The 22,425-nt window shown below is 45.2% G+C and overlaps 1 protein-coding gene across 3 annotated transcripts in view; it reads left to right on the top strand.

Annotated features, from left to right (window-relative positions):
* Positions 1-22,425, top strand: part of ENAH (ENAH actin regulator) — a 681,857-nt gene that overhangs the window by 455,430 nt on the left and 204,002 nt on the right. For 2 of the 3 annotated variants that reach the window (XM_078647528.1, XM_078647526.1), the window contains exon 5: positions 20,455-20,870. In XM_078647528.1, coding sequence (XP_078503654.1) covers positions 20,455-20,870 — 416 coding nt within the window. Of the gene's footprint in view, positions 1-6,256; positions 6,327-20,454; positions 20,871-22,425 lie in introns of those variants that run through there. The other variant, XM_078647527.1, reaches the window with a different exon arrangement.

The following is a 22,425-nucleotide window of genomic DNA, read 5'->3' as shown; positions in this document are numbered from 1 at the left end:
GTTTACTCACAGTACCTTTTAGTTGCAACAAAGTTCCAAAAGCAGAAGCTGGTGCGGTGGAAAACAAGCGATGCGTTGCTCCTGAGACCCTGGGGAGGCGTTTGCGACAGCCCCGCTGCAGCAGCGGGCGTGTTGCGACGAATCCGGTCTGTATGGGGAGGAAGGCCACTTGTATGGATTCTGGTGCGTAGGTTCCGTACGAAGTCTGTTCTCGCAAACGCACGATGCGACAATCTCGTAGGGGCTGCGACTATCTCCGTGGCGACAATGCGCGGTCCAGCGGTGATCCTCTCTCTCGCAGCTCCTCGATGCGATGGTTCTGCGACGATGCTCGCAGCGACGTGATGCGGTCCGCAAGCAAGCGGTGCGGCGATCTCACCCAGCGACAACAGGCTCTGCGACGATACTCGCAGCGATGTTCGATTCTCCCGCAGCGGTCTGGTGGGTCCCGCTAACGAAGGCTGCGACGGCTCTGGCAGCGGCGTCAGGTGCTGCGACGATCTCGGCCTTCGTAGCGGCGGGAATCTTCTCGCACTGTCGGGGATGCGCTCCGCAAGCGAGCGATGCGACACTTTTCAGTTTCAAAAGTCACTCAAGCTTAGTTTCAAGCTTCCCAGCACGGGTACAACTTCCAGAGGCCCCACAACTGGATCAAGCACTCTAGGAAGGACAGAACTCTCTCAGCAGAGTTCAGGGAAGCTGGGGGTGAAGTCCTTTTGTTCCTGGGACTTCAAAACAGGGAGCCAGCTCTTCTCAGGCCCTTGGAGATTCCTTCAAGCAAGGGGACACAGCACAAAGCAAAGTCCTTCCCCTCTCCTTGGCAGCAAAGCAACAGGTCAGTCCAGCAGAGCAACAGCAGGACAGTCTTCCTTCTTCAGTTTCAGCTTTCTCCTTGGCAGAGGTTCCTTCTTGATTTCCAGGATGATCTAATTTTCTGTTGTCAGGGGTCCTATTCTTATACCCCTAAAGTCTTTGTTCTCTTGGTGCATGTGGGCCCTGAGCCCGGTCTAAACCAGTTCTGGGTGGATCCTGAGCACTTTGTTTTGCTGGCTGCATCTTTCCTTTCAGAGTGAGGGGCAGGGTCCTCAGCCGCCCAGCAGGGGGGTGGAGCCAGCATTGTGGAAGGCAGGCACAGCCCTAGTCAGGCCCAGGTGCTAACTCCTCCCACCACTCCAATTGCAGTCATTCAGCCTAGTGCTGACTCATCCAGCCTCCTGGCGAATCCCCCAGCCCCTGTCACTCTCAAACCAGACAGTCAATACACAAACAGGCCCAGGCACACAGAAGGGTCAGACAAGAGAACAGCAACTTTCTAAAAGTGCTGTTCTCAAACACAGGATTTAAAAACAACCTTTCCCAAAAGATGTGTAAATTCTGAGTTCAGGGATACTAGATACTTATGTCCTATCTTGTTCCTATGGGAAGAAATGCTGTTAACCACTGTAGCCAGCATCCCCCATGTTAACCTATGGAGCAAGATAGCCTTACAGTAGTGAAAAACGAAAATGGCAGCCATTCACTACCAGAGCATGTCACCTGCACTAGTACATGCTCTACCTTTTACATACACTGCAACCTGCCCAGGGGGGGTATCTTGGGCCTATCATAGGGGTGACTGATGTGCACGAAAAGGGAAGGGTTAGGCCTGGTCAGTGGGGACACTGACCAGGAGGACATGGCAGTTCTAAACTGCACACAGGCACTGCAGTGTCAGGCCTGAGACATCATTTTAGGGCTACTCCTGTGGGTGGCACAATCAGTGCTGCAGGCCCACTAGTAGCATTTGTCATCACCAGCCCTGGCACACCCAGTGCACTTTACTAGGGACTTCATGGTGATACAAATATGCCAAACATGTATATTCAATCAGAATAACAATTTACACAGGGAACACTTACACTCTGGCACTGATCAGCAGTGGCAGAGTGTCCAAAGCATCTAAACCAGCAAAAACGAAATCCAGCACAGCATCAAAAATACAGGAGGTAGAGGGAGAAAGGTAGGGGAAACCACGCCAAAGATGCCAGGTCTAACAGTAACCTTGTTTTTTTCCCCCTTTCTTTCCACCAACAGATTCACCACAAATTTCTGGAGTCGTATGTATATATAGTATTTAAGTGCTCATAGTTGGGCATTATCTTCACGGTTTTGGAGTGGAAATCACAGGGCTGGTCCTTGTGATGTCCTGAGGAAGAGCTGAGGGGTACAGCTCGAAACTAGTTGGCTATCTACTAGGTTTCCGGTCCTATTAGACAACCGGCCTTACCTAGAGACCCACCCCACCTTTTAATATATCTGCTAGGAGCACGAATAAAAGTCTTTCGCCCACTAGTAAGATATTTTTAATTCACACCACTCCACTCTCTTTTTTTCCCATTACACCACACATAGTCCTCGCTAATAGTGCTCCTACGTATTTCGCAAGTCGTAGCACGCCTCAACCCGCAGAGGGTTGGGATGGCCCCTATGATGAAGCATGTCACCATGAGGCAACTCTGGTGAGTGAGGGGACTCAAGAAAAAGGGTATCTTCTCCCCCTTTTTTCTAAAAATCACATCCTCTATGATAGTGACTCTGACAGCATAGCTAGGTTCCTTATCTGACACTTCGGATTTTTTTTACACATGCATTTGAAAATCTGAACATGGCCACCAGGAAGTTAGGGTTCAGCCTATTCACCTAACTGGTCTCAAGGCAAGTTCAAAAATGAAGTCTGCTGTGTTAAATTTGTGACTTTAAGACTGCTACATTTGCTATAAAGAGGAATCTCACCCTTACAATGGGCGTTTAATTTAAAGCCTGCCTGTGAAAAATTCAGTGCTGGAGAAGTTGAAGCACTGCCAGTATTCTTTTGAGAAATTGCAACACTGGCTACGAAGAAACCAATAAATGCAAAGACAAGTGGCTCTATGGATTACAGTATTTTTTAAATATATGGGAGGTAGACCACACAGCTATAATAGAGTATGATCCACCAGAAGAGAATTTTATGGATGTCCGTATCCTGTTTATATGGGGCATGACATGTTTGTGTTTGGACATATCCTCTCTCCCACCGTTTGTGGCATGCTTTGTCATTTGGTCCCATCCATCCCCAAACACTAAATATGCTTTGGTGGGCTTGACTATTTCTGACAGCTCTTTGAAACAAAAAGTATACGGGATGAGATCCAATGAACACAAGGAGTTAATGTAGTAGGTAATGTCCCCATACCCTATTAATAATCTTCAGTACTTTGTGTCCGAGGTCTTCTCTCTCAAGGTGAGAAGTTTGATACAAGTCGAGATCTAGTTGATGCAGGCAGGAAAAGCCATACATTTTTCTAAGCAGTAGGGCAGGTAGTCCCGTTTCACAAACAAGGTCTCCCCTCACTGTCAAGACTGACGAGAAGGCCCACTGTTGTTGTTGTCGTTGGTTGGTATGTACGTAGTGTGAGAGCAGCTGTTAGTTTGGCAATAAGGTGCTTCAGGGAGTTGTGGGGTGACTTTTCAAAGGGCTCTTACGTTTCCATCAGATTCTAAACAGGTTTATGGATATGAGATGTGCACGTGATGGAGTGTGCTTTGTAGCAGGAAGGTGTCGGTTCTAGGCATTGTGACTTTACCATCCTGTTTGGTATGTGTGCCTGTTGCGGCAGATGTGTGCATGTGGTAGGTAATCTCTAGTAGTTGGGGACAACTGCTATGATGCCACATGTTTGAAGCTCAACAGAGTTCCACTCATTTGTACTGTTAGTCTGACAGTTCATCATCACTCCAGTGTGTAGAAATGTTGTTATACATATTAGTAAACCACTCTATCACCTATGAGGGTATCCTGGTGCTGAACAGGTGAGTCTAGCCAATCCTAAGTCCTAGAGGGACTACTCGAATAGCCAGGTCTTCAGCTTCCTGCAGAAATTAAGAACAGGAGGAGGTCCATTTGTGTAGCGGCAGTAGTGCTGAAGGCTTGTCCACTGGATGTGGTTTGCCGTATACGTAACTTCTACTGCTATTTACTCCAGGTTTTTAACATTCTGCATAGTCCATTTGTTAACTTGTTTACTTGTGAAATATCAGAATGAACTTGTGAACATCACTCAAACTTTGCTTAGCCCAATGCTGTCATTATCGTAAGAAAATAGTCCTGTTTTTGGTTTATTTTTTTTGCATTGCTTCATGACGTATCAATCTACCTGTAGTAGTACATCAGTGCACATGCCTTTGGCAGTTGAGTTCTGAGGTTAACAGACATTGTCAAAGCCAATACGTTTCGCCTATGCACGAGCTATTTACTTCACCAATATGTTTTAGCAATGCTGTATACCAGAGTGGCTGCTGTTCAGCATGGCTAAAGGTTAGTAGGGTAAAGGAGAATGGAGTTTCGTAAAGGGGAGTAGCATAGAGGAGCATACAGTAGAGTTGTTGCATGGAGAGGCGTGAAGTGGAGTGTCATGGATAGTGTACAGTGTTGTGGATTTTTGTGGAGGTAGTAGTGTTGTAGAGTGTTGGGGTGGAGCGTTGAATGGAGTAAAGCGTCCAGTTGCGTAATGTCAGTGGAGTGGCATAGTGTTGTGTAGTGGTGTTGAGCGGAGTGGCATAAGTGTTTGCGTTGAGTAGTGTTTTAGAGTAGAGTGACAGAGCAAAGTAGATTGTTGTGTGGTAGTGTCATGGAGTGGAGTAAAGTGGCATGCAGTGGCATAGAGGGAGTTGCGTAGAGCGTCGTGGAGTAGTGTCGTTAAATTGCATAGAGTGAAGTAGAGTTGAGTAAAGGGTCAGTGGAGCAGGGTTTAATGGAGTGGAACGTGTCATGCACAGTAGAGTCTGAGTACTAGGTTGTGGGGTGCAAAGTAGAGTGCAGTGGTGCAGGGTAGAGCGCATTGCTGTAGAGTTTCAGAGTGGAGTGCTGATGAGTGCAGTGGTGCATAGAGTGGAGTAGAGGTGTGCTGACGTAGAGTAGAGTGCAGTGACAGTGGAGTGTTGTGGGGTGTTTCAGGGTGGGATGTTGTGTTGCAGGTTAGGGTGGCATAGAGGGCAGCAGAGGTGTGCAGGGTGGGTGGCATAGGGTGCAGAGTGCAGTGGCATAGAGTGCTGCAGAGTAGGATGTTGAGGAGTATACTGGTGTAAAGTGCATTGATGCAAAGTAGTTGGTGTAGGTACAGTGGCCTAGGGTGCATTGGTTTTGAGTAAAGTAGTGTGGACTGAATTGCCATAGTTCGCAGTGATGCAGACTCGAGTGGTGTTTAATGGAGTGCAGTAACATAGAGTAGATTATATCAGTGGAGTGGTGCAGGGTAGAGTATAGTAGTGCAGGATACCAGAGTGGAGTCGCGCAGTGTGGAGCGGTGCAGGGTAGAATTGAGTAGAAGGGCACAGAGTAGAGTATAATGGGGTAACGTGTAGTATGCATGATATAGTAGCATATTACCATTACAGAAAATACATCTTCACTTGAAATGACCATTACATTTGCACTCGCATATAGGTTTACCGACAAATGTATACAGCGCACAAACGGTAATGTGTGGACCTTTCATCACCCAATGTATTGATTTCACCGTCGGTTCAGTCATGAAGTCTTCTCACTTCGAAGTCCGAGAAAGAAAAATAGACACCAGGCTCTACGGAAAACTCAACCTGACCTTTGACTCGGTCTTTGAATGCACAACAATGTGAAACGATCAGAATAAGATTTAAAGGCCTATTGATAGAAAGCGAGTTTGTGAAAGAATTCCATAAACCAGGTTTGGGCAACGGGAGGGACGAACTTGAGCCGGACAGTCTAAATCAAATCATGCCAGCAAATGTGAGTTAAAAACCACAAAGCCGACGGTAAGCAACGGGCAGTTAGCTTTCGGAATGTCCCCAAGATGTCTTTAGTAAGCCAGACAGCTGCGCTGTTTGTTAGGCTGCGACCTAAAGATGGGTGAGACGCTTGTTAATTTGCCGTTTATGATTTGAGCTTCAGCTCCTTATTTCTGGTTCGGAATACCCAGATCAGCAGCGAGGCTTCTGTGGCGGGGATGTTGATTTTGAAATGCGCCTTTGATTTGAGTGGGCTGCTGAGCTCTGCTCATGTTGCTAATATTACTCGCGGGTGTTAAATAATACATTGTTAGGATGACAGGAATGTTACTCGGCCTGGCCTGGTGTCGTGTGTCGTGCTGTCACTTGCTTCTCACGGGCTCAATATAGCTTTTAGGTCATCCGTGCAGCGTCGGGTGCTCATATAAAGGGGCAGGCCCCGGCCGAAGCTTAGATACCCAGAGCATTGGCGCGATGAAAACTCTCGGCCCCTCCATTGTACTGCAGAGAGGCAATGGCCCAAGCGTGGAGCGGCTCCTGCTGTAAGTTACTGCTGACTTGCTGCTCGCTTCGGAGCTCGAGGTTTAAGTGTTAGATTCCGTTTCAGATCGCCAGGTTTAGTGTATTTCGAAGTCAGTCTGTGGGATATACTGCGCTCAGATTTGAGGAAATTACGACTGTATTAAATGGTTTTATCCAGAAATTCCAGAGCTAACGCCCTTCGTTTAATTAACTTTCCCTAAAGCTTTCCCCAGTAGAGCAGCATTGTTTACACAGTTAACCCAGCTGTTACGCTGTCATTCAATAAGTGCAACCTAGTATAAAATAAATCTGGTTCTTTTTCCCAGGAGCCTATGGAAATTTTGATGTGGATTCTGAGGATGTGATATGGTACATATGCATGCAAAACCCTGCTCCCTCATTTCAACATACCACTCCTCTCAACCAAGTTCCTGTCTGATATGCACAGGAGTTCTTTATAGGCATTATGTCCTTGTTGATGACTTGCAAGTTCTAGAGAAGTAAAAGCTTATTTTGCCTGATTTTAGAAAAAGTTTCAGCTTTGTTTTAAAGTAGCCATTTTGCTGCAGATGCAGTTTTAAATGTGTAAGAAAAGGGGTGTTTAACCATATGAAAGATATTCTTTCTAAAGTTGTCATTTTGATGGTTTGTATTAACCTTTAATGCATGTTAGTCACTTTAGATAATTTTGTAGTGCATTCGCTTCCTTGGATTTGTTTCATGGACAGAATAGCCCAAATACAATTGCAACTAACAAACTCCTTTCTTATTACTTGGTTATATTTACTTTTGCCTCCCTTATAGTTTTTCTCTCACTACTTAAAATTGTCGTATCCATGTTTTAGAATTTTAGAATGGTAATGCACTTGTAATTATCTGTGACTGCTCAGTTTTTCATTGAGACCAGATTTGGTAGGCTCTAAAAGAATGGAGGATTTTCTGCTCTAGGTTGAGTGAAGTAAATGCAACAGAAAGATGTTTAGAGCCATCTGCCTCATATAAACGCAAGACAATTTTGTGAAGCCCAAATGTATTTCTTTGAGGCAGATATTTAGAGAAATTGCATTTTGTACATGTAGCCTTGCATTCCTTTCTGAAAGGCCTTCCAACCACCGCATGTATGATTGGTAACTTTGCAGTTAATTCAACAGAACCATTTCTAAATGAGGAGTTACCTCAAAGGTTTATAATAACTCCTTTTCTGGTGCTTGGACCTTTTCTGATGTTTGGATTTTCTTTTGCATTTAGATTGCCAATATATTTTTCAATAAAAAGGTCCTCTGCATTTATGCCTCTTTCCCAACTGTTGAGACTGGAAAGTTCCCTGCATAGTGACAGACTTGTGCCCCTGCCCTGAGTGCCCCAGCTGCACAGATATCTTTATCCCTGGTTCTGATTTTTGATTAAGGGCAAACACTGATGATTGAGAGCCAATACCTAGGTCTGTCTCATGGTACTGCAGTCTGGTTAGACTGAGTGGGACACGCCAAGCATCACCCTGGGCCACTGCCCTTACCGGAAGTTAAGGGACACGACTGTCATGGTGGCAGTACACTAGTTTTGTTTAGTATTGATCATTAGTGGTAACGTGCCTTTTTACATGTGTTATGGAAGTGGTACATACTGGCACACTCGTGTAAAGTTAAGCTGCTTTGTCCTTAATTCACACTTGGCCTACATGGTGATTGTGCCAAACACTGCTTGACCGAAGTCACCAGATGGATGAAAACTTGCTGCCTCCCGTTAATCACAGACGAGACAAATAGTATTCTTTGACAAGACACCTTGCTCTGGAACTCCACTTGGCGACCTTCCGAACTCTGCTCACACCCCTCTCTACAACCTATGTAAAGAACCTCGGAATTGTAATCAACAACCAACTCACCAGCCAAGTGAACAGTCTGTTTTCTGCTTCCCCACACTCAGGCAAGCTGAAATACGGGAACACTGGCAGAATCAACACTCAGCTGATCAAAAGACTCCAGACCATGCAAATCTCAGCAGCCAGGCTCACCCTTAAACTTTCAACCCGCACTCATCATCTCATGTAGCTCCTCTGGCTCCCAATCCACAAGCCGGTTCTTGTCCACCTCCCCCTGCAACAGTTCCCCTGTCCAGCTTGCCTGCAGCCCACTACCCTCTGCTGCCTGTCTACCTGCTATCTCCTGTGCCACCTCCTGCTAGTTTTTTGCTCTGTTTGGCCTTTATTGCTAGTTTTTCTGCCGTATGTTTTGCCTTTTCTGCACGCTCGTTTTTCTGCCCTCTCTTGCCTTTTCTGCTTGTTTTCTTGCCCTTTGACCTTTACTGCTCGTTTTCTGCCCTCTGTTTGGCCTTTACTGCTTGTTTTTCTACCCTCTGTTTGGGAATTTCTCTCCCGTATTGCCCTCTTCTGCTCGGTTTTGCCCTCTTCTATTCTGTCTTGCCTATTCTGCTCGTTTTTCTGCCCTCGGTTTTGCCTATTCTGCTCGTTTATCTGCCATCTGGTTTGCCTTTTCTGCTTGCTTGTTTTTATGCCCTCTATTTTGCCTTTTTCTACTAGTTTCTTCCCACTGTTTTCCCAAGACCTGGCTTTTTGATACACCTCTCACCCCAGTGCCCAGATACCCCCAGGTGTGACAGTGCTGTGCTCTACAGATGCTGATTGACAAACAAGCGCTCTCTACACTCCTTACATGCACACAGCAAGCCTTTCAGAACATAGGCACTCTCTCACACTCTCTCTCACACTCTCTCTCACACTCTCTCTCACACTCTCTCTCACACTCTCTCTCACACTCTCTCTCACACTCTCTCTCACACTCTCTCTCACACTCTCTCTCACACTCTCTCTCTCACACTCTCTCTCTCACACTCTCTCTCTCACACTCTCTCTCTCACACTCTCTCTCACACTCTCTCACACTCTCTCTCACACTCTCTCTCTCACACACTCTCTCACACTCTCTCTCTCACACACTCTCTCACACACTCTCTCTCTCACACTCTCTCACACACTCTCTCTCACACACTCTCTCTCACACACTCTCTCTCTCACACACTCTCTCTCTCTCGCACTCTCTCTCGCACTCTCTCTCGCACTCTCTCTCGCACTCTCTCTCGCACTCTCTCTCGCACTCTCTCTCGCACTCTCTCTCGCACTCTCTCTCGCACTCTCTCTCGCACTCTCTCTCGCACTCTCTCTCGCACTCTCTCTCGCACTCTCTCTCGCACTCTCTCTCGCACTCTCTCTCGCACTCTCTCTCGCACTCTCTCTCGCACTCTCTCTCTCGCACTCTCTCTCTCGCACTCTCTCTCTCGCACTCTCTCTCTCGCACTCTCTCTCTCGCACTCTCTCTCTCGCACTCTCTCTCTCGCACTCTCTCTCTCGCACTCTCTCTCTCGCACTCTCTCTCTCGCACTCTCTCTCTCGCACTCTCTCTCTCGCACTCTCTCTCTCGCACTCTCTCTCTCGCACTCTCTCTCTCGCACTCTCTCTCTCGCACTCTCTCTCTCGCACTCTCTCTCTCACACTCTCTCTCACACTCTCTCTCTCACACTCTCTCTCTCACACTCTCTCTCTCACACTCTCTCTCTCACACACAGTGAGTGGAGCATTCTCTGTGCACATTAAAGGTCTCTTTGATTCTAGGAAGAGTTACTGGTTAGTCGGGCCAAGGCTCATTGTTAGGGAGGTAGTGTGACTGATTAGTCTGGTTCTGTGGACCAGGAAATCTTGAGAGATGAGAAAAATTAGGCATTTGAAGCTTTGTGAGGCATAGTTCAGTGGAAGCGGGCATCCAGGTGTGATTCTCAGGTTACTTCATTGGCCTGAGTTGTGGGTCAATTGCAATTGAAGCCATTCCTGCTGTGGTAGACTATCCTTATAACTAGATGGGACAGATTAGAGAGCACTTGAAAGTAGAGAACACCCGCAACCCAAATTTTAAAGAACCGGACACTAAATCACATTTGTCTGAATTTGCAGTATAAAGGCAGGTGCATGAGTCCCAAACTTTATTCAACAGTTCTGCTCTTCAGGAGAGATCCCCAGGACTTGTAGCTCATGGAATCAGGGCTGCGGACCAGTGTCTGCTATTCTCTGCTGGGTGAGAGATCACTACACAGGAAGTCAAGGCCACTTGCCCTGAGCCTGGAGTACCATCCTTCTGCCTGGCTGCCAAGACCAGAGATCCCTGTGAGGAGTAGGAGAACACCTGGAGGGAGCTAGGCCCAGCTGGGCATCTTTCCGAGTGGATCTCGTTGAGCAAAGTGGTCGGGACTGTAGCACGGATAAGGTCTGAAACCCTGCATGCCAAATGGGGGGCCACCATGAAGAAAGGGCCAACACCTTTGTGAAGAGCCAGTTGGTGACCCTGATATGACCGCATGGGCCACCACGGAGGCAAGACCATTGCTCTGGATCATTTTGCCTAAGCTGCTGTGAGCAACACATACTGATTATGGAGAGCTGTGTAGAAGGTCGTCACACTGACCTAGGTCTTCCGGAAACTGAGGAACCTGAAACATCATTTGGGAAAGACCGCGCAAGGTTATAGACCTTCAGCTTCGAGAGACCACAGCCCGTAGAGATGTGGCCTCATTCTCCTGCCCTTGCTGACTGACTGGATGGGTAAAACTGTTTGAGGCCATGTGGTCTGTTGGGGACTTGCACAAACTTAGCAAAGTTGACTCTTATGGCCCAAACATAGACCTTGTACTGTCCTCCAGTATAGAATTAGAAATAACCCACTTTATTCCAAAGAAAGGAGGGACTCTAGGATGCTGGTCAAGGCCATGCAAGTGCGCCGACCTTAAGAGACTCTGGATATTATGTAGCAATTTGCCTCTATGCTTTGTAGGCCTTGTTAAAATACTTTTTTCACAAAAGCAAATATTTGACTGGACAGTCATCTTATTGTGGTTACTGTTTGTAAGAGTGCTGCTCCTTTATATGCCTCACACCTGACTCTCCCTCGAAGAGTATTGGACTACTCGACCTGTGCTACCGCTGAGAGATGTAGTGCTTGGCCCAGTTTCTCTGAAGCCATAGTTAAGTCTGGCCCCAGGACAGCAGGAGTAAAAGGCCCCAACAGTTGGGCTCAGTAACCCCTGCTGGCTCCTTGGCCCTCTGAAGGGGGTTCTGACATGCCTTTCTTCTTTTTCGGTCTTTCCTACACAGTCTTCTTGGCTATGTGTCGATGTTCAACTTCTGCGGGCCAAGACAGGATGCTGTAGCGGTGGGGGTCCCGCAAAATGTGATTATGCTGGATTCTGTAGCCATTGATGTTTCGGCATGGTGGTAAACTTCCTTCCTTGCGCCAGGTTTTACCTTCTGACTTAGTTACTTTCTTAGTCCTGTTTTAGCCTCCATGGGAGGGCATCACTTGTCCTCTTTCTCTCTTGTTCACTCAATAACAACCCTAGCCATCCTTGCTACATTATTTATATTTAATATAATACATATTTTTTTCTGTGTGGACATGGCATCTGCACCTTGCTACTGGGTCCCTCATGCTTAATGTTTTGTTCTCCTGCTGAGAGATCATAGATCCTTCGCCGCCCATGCGGAGGGTACCTACTTTGCTCATGTACAGCATCTCCTGATGAGACGCCAGAGACTAAAAGCCCCTCTTGTATGACTATTGTTAGATTTTTGTACTTTTTTGGGAGGCTGAATCCACCAATGTACCAACAATATTTTGCTACATCAAATGTTATCCTGAGTAAAGCTGGCTTCACTCCTGGTAACTGGTGCAAGCCTCCGGCTTATCCCCAGAAAAATGTTAGGCATTTAAGCAGAGCAAAAACGATTTAAAGTTCCAGAAACTGCACATTATAATCCCAAACTAATTTAGTAATAAAAGGGAAATAATTTAATTTAAAAATGGTTGAAATAGATTAAAAGTGAACCGTGGCGTGCTTCTCTGAGGTTTGCTATGCGGAACTCCACGTGGTGCGTAGTTCCGCAAGTGGCAGGGTGGAGTGCGAACTGCTGTTAACGCTCATCTTCCTGACGCTCGGGTAGAAATGCTACCTGAGCGACCGCTCGTGGTCGCCAACTTACTGTTAAACTCTGCTGCACTAGGCGGAGCGGAGTTTTCTGCACTCTGCAAGCTCTGCGGTGCGACAAGTGCAGAAAACTCCGTGAGCGGAGTTCACGCCCAGGCATAATTAAAAGATCCAGATATATGAACTTTAATGTTTTGGGTCAAAAAGTACCAGGATACAGAAAGCTACAATAGTTGTAGTTGATTGTGGCTAGGGGAGATTTCAGACCACCTGAGATGGATTGAGGGTTTGGTGCCTAGTAAGTAGCAGCAGCCAAAAGTTTTAATTTGGGACTCAGTCCATTTTCCGGAAGTCCAACTTCTTCTGCGGGCCAAGACAGGATGTTGTAGCGGTGGGGGTCCCGCAAAATGTGATAATGCTGGATTCTGTAGCCATTGATGTTTCGGCATGGTGGTAAACTTCCTTCCTTGCGCCAGGTTTTACCTTCTGACTTAGTTACTTTCTTGTTGCTTGAAACCAACCCTCAAGTGAGAATCGTCCACTCGACTGTTCCGATGAGGAACAGGGTCAAGACTGATTTGCATATGGTCGAGTCCAAACTGGGGTGTGGCATACTGAGCAAAAGAACGATGGATTAAACCCTGATCTCTGGACGGGTTGTGATTGGTTGAAAAGCTGTAACACTCCGTCCATCATGTACTAGGTTAGGTTTATTAGAAGTATCAAAAATAAAATTTGAACGAACGCTGCAGAGTTTCAGGTGTCAATTTGTGAAAAATTATCATTTTAATGTCCCTTTGAAATATTTTAGTCATTATTAAAAGTTTCAGTGCCCAAGCCGCTTGTCTCCCCCCGCCCCCCATTTACATCAGTAAATATGCATGCCTCATTGCTCGTCTTTATGTGCTCTTAGCTGATATTCTTTGCTTTGCTCTTGCCACGCTTCCCTTTGTATGCCTGCTAACTCCTAAATCCTTGCTTTCCTAGTGTATTTTTTTTACTTATTAGGGTCACTGTCGCTTGTTTACTTCTGTGTCTATTTAAGTTCTGTTGCATAATCTGGGGTCTGTTGTCGAGCACGGAAGTCAAGTGACTGTTGCCCCACACAACCCACTGAGCTTTCCTTCTGGTGTGGAGTCCGTGCTTTCTGGGTTACTGTCTCTTATGAGTTCATGGACGCAGTAGTAATTCTAGTCCAATTTAGTGCTCAGAATAGCACACTGGACTATTGCACTAAGAAACCACACTATATATTTAAGTATTTTATTTCAACAGATTCATCCTGCTGCTTAGCGCATAAGTAATAATTGCAGGGTGTAATTAAAGGTGGGGGTACTGTTTTTTTTGTTTTACTTACTCGCACTCTGGCAGCTTTGATCTTTGAAGTACCTACAACTAGATGTATTTTATTTTTACACATGCATAATTAGTTTTACAGTCTGTTTAGAGATTCCTAGTGAAAAGTATTTGAAAATTAAATCATTTAGTTTATAGCAATTGAAAACGCCGAATTCAGTGTTCTGTTTCGAGATACCTCAAGTTTGGTGCTTGCCCGCCAGTATTTTTTTCTTTATTTTACTTTTTTAAACTATGCTTTACAAACAATAGATTGGCACTTGCCTTCTAAATCGAAACCTATCAGTTTTCAAATGTATGTCATATATTGTTTAATGGAACACTTTGCCTTTTTTTGTTTGGTTTAATTTTCTTTCTTTTGTGTTTTTCTTGTATATTTAAACGTGTTGTGGAAATTGCTTATTTAACTAATGTTTGGCTCGGTTGTTTTCGGACGCCTCAAGAGTTATATTTGTGCTCAGTCTAAGCAACTAAAGATTAGGCAAAGTTACCCTTGTAGCAACTGGTGTGCTTTTAAGGAGTTGTCGGTGCAGTCAGCTCAGTGGTTTTGAAAATGACCTTTTCTAACCCAGGTTGAACACTCCTTCCAGTTACGAAAAATGCAGTGTTTTAGTATTTTTGCACAACGTGAAGCAGGATGTGCAGTGTATTTTCGGGGCACGGTTCCTTAATCCCAGGCCTGCCTTCTTTAATAGATCCTCGATGAAATACAACATTCTCGTCCAGAGTTTCCCTAGCATTAAACACTGGTTGTTCGTAAAACATAGTTTCCTTTTGCAGCTGTTGCTTTAGCTTATGGTGCTGATACCTGAAAAATTACTCAACCAGGATGAGTTGGCAGCTCCCTTTAGAGAAAGCGTTCACTGCACACCTAACAGTGCAACAGATATGGTAGCAGTCAACTTTTGCATGAAGACAAGTCTAGATTAGATTGCTAGATAAGTGTGTATTTTGCCTCCAAATTTGTCGTCAACACCACATTAGCCGCCGAATACGCGTCACCTGGGAACCGTGAAAACACAAGCCAGGCTAGATTATTTATTTATTTATTTTAGATGGCCACAAGTATGTGAAACTGTGTGGCAAAAGAAAAGGGAAAGAATGGGTCTTAAATACACCAATCCACCCACCCATATGAACAGCATACAAACCTGTAACCAGTCAATCCCCTCATCTGGAAAGGAAGAGGATACATAGAGCTCTACCCGAGCTTCCGTCCACACTGTCCTAGAGCTGCTTCAAGAAGGAGCTCCACTAATATGAAGATGGGCTTCCAGGTGAACAAAAATGTATTTCATCGGTTCCAGCTGCAATGAAATCGTGGTTTGTGTGTTTTTATTTTAAAATTAAAAATATATACTTACATGCAAGTAAATATTCCAGTCAATCTGCCGTGTAATCATTTTTGTCACTCCTTGCAAGAGGAGTGATGGTAATAATTCCTCTTCAAACTTTGAGTGATGCCTGTATGTAGGCATTCTGTTGGTTTACAGTGTAGCATTCTCCCATTTAATCCAGTGATCTACTTGAGGACCACAGAATGGTTATTGTAGCGTATTCTAGTCTGAATATATAGTTTGATAGTGCGAAATAAAATGTCACCATCAAAATACCGAGAACAATCGCAGTAAAATAGATAAAATTTTGCCATAATAAATAGTAATCCGAATATTACTTGGTGTAAGTATTGTCCTAAATATAATTTCCAAAAATATCTCCCAATATAGTTGATAAAAACACCCTACACCCAACGGAACAACATTTTGGTAATATGGAGTGCTCTGTAAATATGTCCTCAATTTCTGATTACGATACTTTTATTTTAAAAAGTACCCCAAGGAAAGATTAAGAATTGCAGTTGGTCCTGATCACACAAGCGGGCGGGAGGGAGTATGTGTGTCTGTGGATCAGGTTTTCATGTAGTCTTCTGCACATGTACCTGCACTAGAGCCTCCGCCTGCTGCTTTGTACTTTTAGTCATCACTAGTGTTACGCATAGATTTCTACATTTATCTCAATATATTCCTGTTTTCATTCCAGGATTAGCTTTGACATTTGATTATGGAAATGTGAATGCAGAAAGCAGGCTGGCAGTATGTGGGAGGCGGGTCTTTTTTAGTCCTATCTAATGATCCTTTTGAAAACCTCCGCAGAAGTGGGATTGATTTATGTGAACATCTGCTGGACACAGCACTGCGGGTTCAGCTGCAGCTGCTGCTTGTTTGCGTGCGCTGACTTGCAGGGCACCAGATCTGTCTCTTAGCCGGGGCCAGTCGGGGTTCATGCCAGCTCCCCCTCCTTTCCGAGGCTAGCTGGGTGAAGAGGATACAAACTCACTAGTCGGCCATGCTGGGGTGCGACTGTTCTGGTCTCCCCATGCTTGACGCCTGTGGGCTGTGAACCTGCTGAGCAGCGCTCTGACTGAATGAATGTTCGCCAGTGAAAGGAGCGGGCACGCCTTAAGCCAAGATTTTCACGTCACTTAACTCACTGTCATATGGTGGAGGAGCGAAGAATGCTGTAAGATAACTTGAAAAGGCATCATTTTGAGCTGGTACAACGATTAGAATTACTATCATGTTTCTTTTGAACAGTATTTCGAAGGTAATTTGTAGGTCTGTCATAGAGACCACTTTAACTGTGTCGCCAGCCTTTTGCTTTCCAGAAAAATCCACATTTAAAGTACGTTCATATATATACATACTTCGAGGGGTTTGGGGACTGCCTTCTTCATCCAGTGGTCCATTCACATGTTGCTTCTTGTCATCAGAGCATACTGCTTGAGGCAGTGGGTCATCCCACTTCATCCATAGCCCGCCTTGCATTTTGAGTGACAGCATGTTGCTTATTCACATGCCCATAACTACATGAAAAGGGGTGTACTTCGGTGCCAGAGTTGCGGGCCACTGATTTTTTATTTGCTTGCCTTTATTATTATTTTTTTTAACATCGCATATGTTTGAGAAGCATTAAATTTGTGAAGATGGCATACTTTTTAAGGCCAGACCTATTGGCTTTGCCTTAGTTCAGTTTTGTGGCAGTGTTAATCACCTACTGTACTCCAGAGAATCGAAGGGTGGCCGTCTCGTATACTTTACAGCATTTCTGATGACCATTTTATGTGCAGTATGGCAGAAAATGTATTTGAGCAGTTCTGGTCTATTATTTCCACTGGGGGGGCAACCATGTTTGCCATTTACACATACCCGTACATTTCTGAATAGATTTAAATGTCCCTGGGCACTAAGCCGTCCAAGCTGACGCAAAAATGTTGTATCCTGAATACTACAGTGAATCTTGATTTATGTGAAAAAAAATCATGAATTCTCCCTCCAGAATACTTGGAGAACATTTTACTAGCAGCAGAGTACTTGGGATTTTCTTCACTTTTAGACCGCTCGCTCAGTGTTTCTAATGTCTATTTAGGATTATATTTTAGATATTTGTTTAAAGTTTTGGCAAAATAAAAAAAGGGCTTTTGGATTCTGTCGTTTGTGCACTCCAGGTGCTATTCACCCCTTGGTTTTAGGTTTGCAGCGACCATCTTAATCGTTTGTTAGCTAGACTTGGTAGTCTAGTTGCAAGGAACTGAATGACCATGACCATGTGCAGGTTGCACAGAGGGCGTATAAGCAAGGCAAATGTGTGATAGAGCAGAGGCCAAACGCCAGAGGCATGTCTCCCAGGCAGCCTCACTGTCTGATTAAGTACAGTGGCGGACCATGGTGGAGCGGAGACAAGTGTTCAAACTAAAGTACCTTAGAGTGAGTAAGAAAGAGATTGGTGGCTAACTGTACTACGTTGCAGAATACCGGGGAGGTAATCTTGTCAATGGGGGGAAAGGAAAGTAACTCCAATCTATATTTGGCTTTCGCAGTCCTGAAAGATGCTTTGAGTAGATGGTGAACAAACAAGGTGGTGGACTAGCGATAGTGTTTAAAGATGCACTTCAAAACACATGGTTAGTTTGGATTCTTTTAAACCAGCAGAGCTTCAAAATGTTAATATTGTAGTGTCACTTTCTATCTCCTGTTCATTGGTGGGGTGCGGGGGGTTCACAGGCGGTCTTTCACTGTGCGAGCAGCACAGGACTGTAATGACGTTCCCCAGGGCTTGAAATAGAAGAGAAACCATCTAAATTTAAGGAAATCCATTAAGACGTTACTGTTCGCCAGGTAAGACCACTGCAAGTACAGACTTTCAATAGATATACCTCAGTACTGTGACAAGGTTCATTACAAGTTGTCCTATACATGGAGTTCCCTGCAATTTTTTCACCCTAATAATTTACCTCCTGAGAATGCCCACGCATTAATGAATTGGGGACTGTATTAAACCAGTTTCGTGAGGCAATGTGTCCCGAGACAAGTTAGCTCCCAACACATCAAAATATCAGAAATGCAGTCAATTATGTACTTTGCCCACCCACTCAATAACTGAGTAATAGATCAACAGAATACATTTAAAGTTTTAATTGCAAAACTCAAAAAGATTGCGATACAGAATCAGCATAGTCCTTGCCATTAAGGCTTTCACCACATAGGGCATACAGAATAAGAGCAACATCCACATTTTTTGAGTCCCAAGTGAACAGCACAATCAATAGACAAACGGACAGCTTTCCTAGTAGAATCGGAAAGTCATCTCCCTCACCCTCAAAATTGAGGGTTTACATAGGAAGTAAAATAGAAAGTGCATATTCAGCATGATGTGAACAAATGTATCACATTATTAGAAAATCAGAGTGCAGTTTAATTAAACGTCATTTTACCTTGGCGCCTAAGCATTAGCCCACAACATCAATATTGATTCTGTCACTATGCTAATGCCATCCGGAGATGGTAGAACAAAGTAGATACATGAACAACAGCAGACTATTGTGAATTAATAGGTACAGTGAATTAACAGAAGGACCATGCCATAAGATAGTTTTGTGACCAAGCTAGGAAGATTGCTTCGAGAACAGCAAGGACCATGCCGGTGGAAATAAGCAAGCATGACTGCTTCATTGTGTGCTGCAGAAATAGCAAACAGTGAAATGTGCAGGGAGAAGACATCCATTGTGGAAAACATGGCTGCCAGTCCGAAAATGAGGCCTAGCTAACCAGGGTCAGGAAAACACTATCTACTTGTCATAGGAAATTCGATTTGAAAAGAACACCACAATATCAGTGTGCATTAATGGCAATATCAGTGCATGTGTGCAATCGAGAGTGAAACTTCATTCTGCACGTTAATGAGGCACAGAAATATGCTTGTGCAAAAATTGTTCATAACTTCCCTTACATAATGCTTTTTGGATGCCGTATTAAGCTTTCTGATTTAAAATTGTAAAGAGGCCCCTGCATCTTGTTTTATGACGAGGTATATAGAGTGTTTAAAAAACATTTACAAATGCCCCACATACCCCTGACAGAACGTTTATCAGAAATATAGTTGTGGCCAGCAAACTAGGATTATGTGCTCTTTTAGTAATTGGTGTCTGTTTTGTCGGTTGATCATGTCATGCTCAATTGGTCTATCCTATGGGACTATTGGCTTTGCCAGTGCTTTTGGCAGTGCTGTACCACATCGGCAACATACTGTGCAGCATGGTCAAAAGATGATAAAAAAGCAATGTCAATGTGAGAAGAGCTCACCTACGCAAGAGTTTTTGTAGTACAGAAGTGCACCATGGCTGAAAGTAAAGGATGAAAGCGAAATGATGTGGTCTGAATATTGTGTTTACTTTCAGCCGTGCTGTACCGCCGTTGGGCTTCTGTACACTTAGGCAAGATTTATTAGCTTTGCCAGTGCTATATCCCGTAAGCCTGTACATTTCCACATTGCTTTGGCTTGTTTGTCGTGCTGAACTTTGTTATCCCGTTTCTAGAGATTGCGCTGTGTACAAAGGTTTCTGGGTAGCAGACCTGTTTCACGATTAACTTTTGTGATGACGACTTGGCTTTGCTTTGTCACGCTTCCCATTTTGACTTCTGTGTTGGCTGCAGAATGTTAAGACTAAATGTTTGTTTTTAGTAAAACTGCGGCCTTGCTGCTCACTTTTCACTAGCCGGGCAGGAAGAGGAGACTTTGCATGTGCACTTCATTTTCAGACCATAACTTGTACTGTGTGCATTTCCTTTGCCCCTGGATTGAGCTCATCTTTACATAGCGTTGCTAAATGACCCAGATGACAGACTATGAAAACGTAGACCTTTCATAGTGAAGTAAGTACGTACTTTGGGGAGAACCCTTTGGCCGTGCGCCAATATTAAGCCAATACGAATCGATGTTCTCCGAAGAAAGTCTAAACTACAGCCCGGGTAGTTTGCATTCTGGTGCGCAACATTTTATTTTGTGTCTGGGCTAGTAATGCGGATTCGACACCTACGAGATTGCAATTCGTTCACTATACAAGCCGCGTCCAAAAGGAGTTGTATTTTGCTTTGTAATGTACAAATTTGTTTCCGAATTATTGACTTGCCATTTGAAGTAAAACTGCTGATTGGAAGTGTGAAGGTGGAGGCTAAATGCCAGTGCTGCGACCAAGTCTTGATAGCGTAAAGCGGGCATGCACAGTGCATCTTTCTTGTGCTGACGTGTTTTTTAGGCTCTTGTGTGCGAAATGCCATGTTGAGATTGTTGGTGTTGTCCCTTTAAAAAGCTGCGTTAAATGATCATGGCATAATGCGCGTTGCTACCCTCAGGCATTGCGGTAATTGATTAGCTTGATATTAAATATTGATGGTGGTTTATCCAAGCATTTACCTGGTAACTATGGTTTCCTTTCATTTTAACGCTCCTCTTGTTCGCTGTGTTTCAGACAGCTGCAGGAGCAGCAGCGCCAGAAGGAGCTTGAACGGGAGCGGCTGGAGCGCGAGAGGATGGAGAGGGAGCGGCTGGAGCGCGAGCGGCTCGAGCGGGAACGGCTCGAAGAGGAGCAGCTCGAGAGGGAGCGAGAGCGCGAGCGGCAAAGGGAGCGCGAGCGACAGGAGCGCGAGCGCCTGGAAGAGCTGGAGCTCGAGCGCCAGGAGAGAGAGCGCCTCGAGCGGGAGCGGAGCGAACGTGAGCGCCTCGAGCGGGACAGGCTCGAGCGGGACAGGATCGAACGCGAGAGGATCGAGCGGGAGAAGCTCGAACGCGAGAGACTCGACCGGGAAAGACGAGAAGGGGAGCTGCAAGAACAGCTCGAAAAGGAGCAGCTGGAATGGGAGGAAGAGCAGCGGCTAGCCAACGCTGGTAAGGACGCCCTTCCGTGTTTATACATAGTGCGCATCTTCGGTGCGGTCTGACACTTAAAAATGCTCACATCTGAGGTGACACTTCACGCTGCTCACATCTGAAGTGCTGTCTGACACTTCACACTGCTCACATCTGAGTTGACACTTCACACTGCTCACATTTGAAGTGCTGTCTGACACTCACACTGCTCACATCTTTGGTGCTGTCTGATACTTCACATTGCTCACATCTTTGGTGCTGTCTGACACTTCACACTGCTCACATCTGAGTTGACACTTCACACTGCTCACATCTGAAGTGCTGTATGCTGTTTGACATTTGAAACTGTTCACATCTGAAGTGCTGTCTGACACGTCACACTGCTCACATCTTCGGTGCTGTGTGCTGTCTGACACTTCACACTGCTCACATCTTCGGTGCTGTGTGCTGTCTGACATTTCACACTGTTCACATCTGCGGTGCTGTCTGACACCGACATCTGCGGTGCTGTCTGACACCGACATCTGCGGTGCGGACGCTGTCTGACACCTGTGTTCACCAGAATCCGTGAGGTGTTATTCTGCTTTGGTACATAAGTTTATAATGTTAACAGAGGTGTTTTTCACCACTATATTTGATGCATTTTGGGTAGGATGGTGTATCTGTACCTATTGGCACCTCAACCAAATTTCTCCTTGTGCTCATCCTTTGAAAACGATATGGAAACATGCCAAATAGTGGTGCGACCTAAGAAAACAATCACTACCCATCTCAGTCTCGTAAGGTGTAATTCTGTAGCCTGTCTCTCAGCCTCTGATGCTTTGAACGTGTACATAAGCCTTTGCTTGTATCGCCACTGGTATTAAGTGCTCCATACAAACTGCTTACATTGGCGCATGGCCAACTTAGTTGACTCAAAAGCTTCAGTTGGTTAGAAGTTTGCTAAAGTAAATATTTCATATGCATTTATTTGTTTGTGTAAAAAAAACAATTTTTTGCTCTTTTGGAGAAAATAATCTTGGACGCTGGAAGTCCTGGTTGTAGTCATGGGTCCTCCATTAGTGTAATTGTGCGCAAATTACATTGTTCCCCCTTAGCCTATGTTTAAGTTTATATTAAACTAGTATGTGGCCGTTAGCATTTTCACAGTGCCTCTATTCATTCTCTCTCTCTCTCTCTCTCTCTCTCTCTCTCTCTCTCTCTCTCTCTCTCTCTCTCTCTCTCTCTCTCTCTCTCTCTCTCTCTCTCTCTCTCTCTCTCTCTCTCTCTCTCTCTCTCTCTCTCTCTCTCTCTCTCTCTCTCTCTCTCTCTCTCTCTCTCTCTCTCTCTCTCACACACACACACGTCTTTGGCTTGCTGGCTCTCTCTCTCGGGCTCTCACTCTCTCTCGCGCGCTCTCTCGCGCGCTCTCTCGCGCGCTCTCTCGTGCTTTCTCTTGCGCTCTCGTGCTTTCTCTCGTGCTTTCTCTCGTGCGCTCTCTCTTGCGCACTCTCTTGCGCACTCTCTTGCGCACTCTCTTGCGCTCTCTCTTGCGCTCGCTCTCTCGCCCTTTATCACGAGGCCCGCGCCTCTA

Source organism: Lissotriton helveticus, chromosome 6 (assembly GCF_964261635.1).
Source record: "Lissotriton helveticus chromosome 6, aLisHel1.1, whole genome shotgun sequence".
Taxonomy (NCBI): Eukaryota; Metazoa; Chordata; class Amphibia; order Caudata; family Salamandridae; genus Lissotriton; species Lissotriton helveticus.
The sequence above is the reverse complement of the archived record's forward strand: the minus strand, read 5'-3'. Positions and strand labels throughout refer to the sequence as shown.